Here is a 3,022-nt window from a genome sequence, read left to right as displayed (position 1 = left end):
GTCCAAGTCATCTTCGTTATGCGTCTGAGTGTGCGAGGCCAAGTCCTCTCGATCTTGTATTTCTGCCAACTCATTCTCCCTCCTCTCCCTCTCTCTCAATCCAAAGCTTCCAAGTCCCCACCCAACAACGTCCGTATCTGCAGCTTCTGGTGATGTACCGGACGTTCTTGCAGCAGCAGCCACCTCGTTTCCATATACTGCCCGTCTTAAGCGCATACGTTCGAGTGCTTGACTATGTGCTGCAGCGAGATGCGCTCTGCGTAGAAGGTGGTAGAAGTGCGAGAGTGCGAGCATGGGAGGTGTTGTGCGAAGTCGGGACAGTATATTACTCGGCCCAGCCTCCGTCGTCGTCGGTGAGCTCGCCGTAGTTGACGCAGACGATGCTTCCACAGCTTGGGTTATGTTGGCTCCTCTTGAATGATCCGTCATCTCAATTGCTTCGCCTTCTTCAATAGGAACAGATCCTGGATGCGCTGCATTTACTCCTCGATGAAACCTCGGCGTCTCACTTGCATTTCTCCACAGCGCTTGCGCTTTCTCCTTCTGTACTGTCCTCCTCGCTGCACGCTTCCTCTCTCTCCTTTCCTCCCTTCGCAAGAGCTCCTTGACCTCGCCCACGCCTCTTCCACCGCCTACCCACCACCACCATCCTAGGAACTCTGCCATAGCACTACAGCCCAAATCAAGCTTGGCAGCCAGAGATACTGATCCTTTGTCGGGATGTAAAGAAAGTTTATAGCAGTAGAGATGATTGCAAGCGCCAGTGCTGCACCGCCAAATACGGCCGTCCCACCATCCGTACGCCAAGCTTGTTTCTGATTGATCGCGAAACCCCAGAGAAACAAAGCAGCAGTGAAGAGGAGCAAAAGTGCAGCGTTGCATGTGTTGCAGATGGTATCAGCGACGTCGACTGTTGTTTGATTCTGGTGAATGGGAAGGAGCTCCATAGATGCTGACAGCAGTGCAAGAGGTCCTAAGAGGAAGAGAACGAGGCGCTGTTCGAGTCTGGACGGGTAGAGCAGTGCCAGGAACTGGATATGTGTGATCTATTTGGGCCGTTAGCATCAAGAGCAAATGAAGGCCATTGTAGTGCGGTGACCACACCTGAACAAGTGTGGACGTTGTTGCGTCCATCGCGTACCACCCTGCCAACTTAGCTGTCGTCCACGTCGGCGAATCCGTCACACTCAAATCTGTGCTATTTCCACTCAAGCTTGCGATCGGTGGAACGTCCTTTGCCAAAATAGTTGATCATGTATGGCCATTCCCGTGTGTCCATAAATGCACTATTTAGCACTACAAACAGTGTCGCAATCAACGAAATCAAGAGTGAAGGCACTCCAGAAAGTTGGAGAGCATAGTGATATTGTGCTGCAAAGAGCAGGTGGAAAAGCAGAACGCAGGTGAGGGCAAGGATACCATTAAGAAGGATCTGGACAGGCAGAGAGCTGGCGAAGGCAGGCTGCATGGCGAGCACTGGGTTTTCATCTTAGCTGTCATCAGCAAGCACGCTTTGTAAATATACAATTAGTGATAACAGCGTTGCCGCCCGTGGCTGACCCATTGTTGCCGGTGTCTGTCGTGCCCGTCGTCGAAGTTGTCGTATTCATATACGCCGAGCGTCGAGAGACTGAACCTGATTGTGGGAAACGATATCCAGTACGGTACTCGCTCTTTTGGCACAGCATCGGCTGGAAAGTATAAATTTCTGGAACCGCTGTTGCGAAAGAAAATCAGGTACTTAGACTCAGGTATCTTGTAAGTATCTCTACAGACCGGGGCCTTCCCTCTCAACCAGAACATTTCATGATTCATCAATCGATATCAATGTCCAATCCTGATTCCTGTAGTCCATGAACGACACCGTGGGAATAGCCGCGACTCAGAAATGGCAACTTGGTCATGTCATGCGTGTTGTCTCTCACCCACCACCATGTCTTCTTCGACTTCAAGTCCAAACACTCGCCGCTATGTGGTCTGCCTGCTTTACAATGATAAGGCAGAAGCTTGGCCCTTTCGCAAGCAGGAGGAGGCAGACGTTGCTGACTTGTGGCAAGACATTCGTGCCCATCCGAGCTACAAAGATGCCCTGAAGCACTCGACGCTAACGCTATACAAGGTCTTTCTCCAACATGTCCTATTTTTTGTCATACTGATTATCTATATGCAGGTCGGTGTGCAGCCTGACAATCTAGATATTGAGCCATCAGAGAAACTTCGTGAACGTGCCTGGGATTGGCTTCGCAAAGATCCACCGCGTAATCCAATACAGCCTGCACGTCGTCTGAGCAAGTATTTCCCTGAGGGACCCACGCCAGAGGATAAGGACATGATAGATATCATTGCTCTGGCTGAATCAAGTACGTATTTTGTTCTCTGCCCGTCCACAAGATTTGGCCGGTTCCTTGCACTTTGGCTAATCTATATGTACAGCAGGCATTCCGGCCAAACGCTCGCGTCCTAGTGAAGAAGAATCCCCTCAGGCATTACAACGACAACGACAACAACAACTCCAGCAGAGGCCGGTACCTTTTCCCACAGAAGCAGGGGCATACTTTCATATAGACCCTGGTGCCTTCGGTTGGCAGCTTGAGCATGTGGATGACTGGTGGAATTTCTATGTGTTCTGGACAAACCAATCATCCGACATCGAGTTCCAGCAGTCTGTTGTTGCCCTTGCCACAAACAAGCAGGGTCTCGATGACCCCAACCACCGATTGTCCGAACTCACAGAAACTTGTGGCTGCCTATACGTTTTACCTTTCTATCGAAGGCTGGCAGAGAGAATCTTCATATTCAGGAGGGAGGATCAAGAGAAAGGCATTGTTCTCACTGGCCAGCCAGGAACAGGTGTGTACTGTTACCTCCTATATGGATTGGTGCTCATAAAGACTAGGGAAGACAACCTGGCTGTGGTACATGCTCATACGTTGCCTCATAAAGCATGAAAATGTGCTTTTCCATTACCACGGAGTTACACGTTTCTTTTTCGAGGGTCGAGTTTATCGGCAGGGCTGAATCC

The 3,022-nt window shown here is 50.4% G+C and overlaps 2 protein-coding genes across 2 annotated transcripts; one reads left to right on the top strand and one right to left on the bottom strand.

The window, feature by feature from the left end:
• Positions 1-70: 70 nt before the first annotated feature.
• On the bottom strand, positions 71-1,625 carry FOMMEDRAFT_24446 (uncharacterized protein; the record flags this gene model as incomplete). The annotated part of the gene is made up of 4 exons (XM_007272250.1): positions 1,231-1,625; positions 1,105-1,193; positions 659-1,046; positions 71-632 (listed from the first exon to the last, which is right to left on the bottom strand). Coding segments are annotated over exons 1-4 (1,277 nt in total), but the record flags the coding sequence as incomplete, so codon positions are not given.
• Positions 1,626-1,933: 308 nt separating this feature from the next.
• FOMMEDRAFT_163446 (uncharacterized protein) lies at positions 1,934-2,948 on the top strand (the record flags this gene model as incomplete). Its single annotated transcript, XM_007272249.1, has 3 exons — positions 1,934-2,119; positions 2,171-2,360; positions 2,434-2,948. 3 exons carry the CDS (start codon positions 1,934-1,936, stop codon positions 2,946-2,948), a joined length of 891 nt encoding a protein of 296 aa, XP_007272311.1.
• Between the last annotated feature and the right edge of the window lie 74 nt (positions 2,949-3,022).

The sequence above is a fragment of the Fomitiporia mediterranea genome, assembly GCF_000271605.1.
Source record: "Fomitiporia mediterranea MF3/22 unplaced genomic scaffold FOMMEscaffold_639, whole genome shotgun sequence".
Taxonomy (NCBI): domain Eukaryota; kingdom Fungi; phylum Basidiomycota; class Agaricomycetes; order Hymenochaetales; family Hymenochaetaceae; genus Fomitiporia; species Fomitiporia mediterranea.
This window is presented reverse-complemented; position numbering and strand designations above follow the sequence as displayed.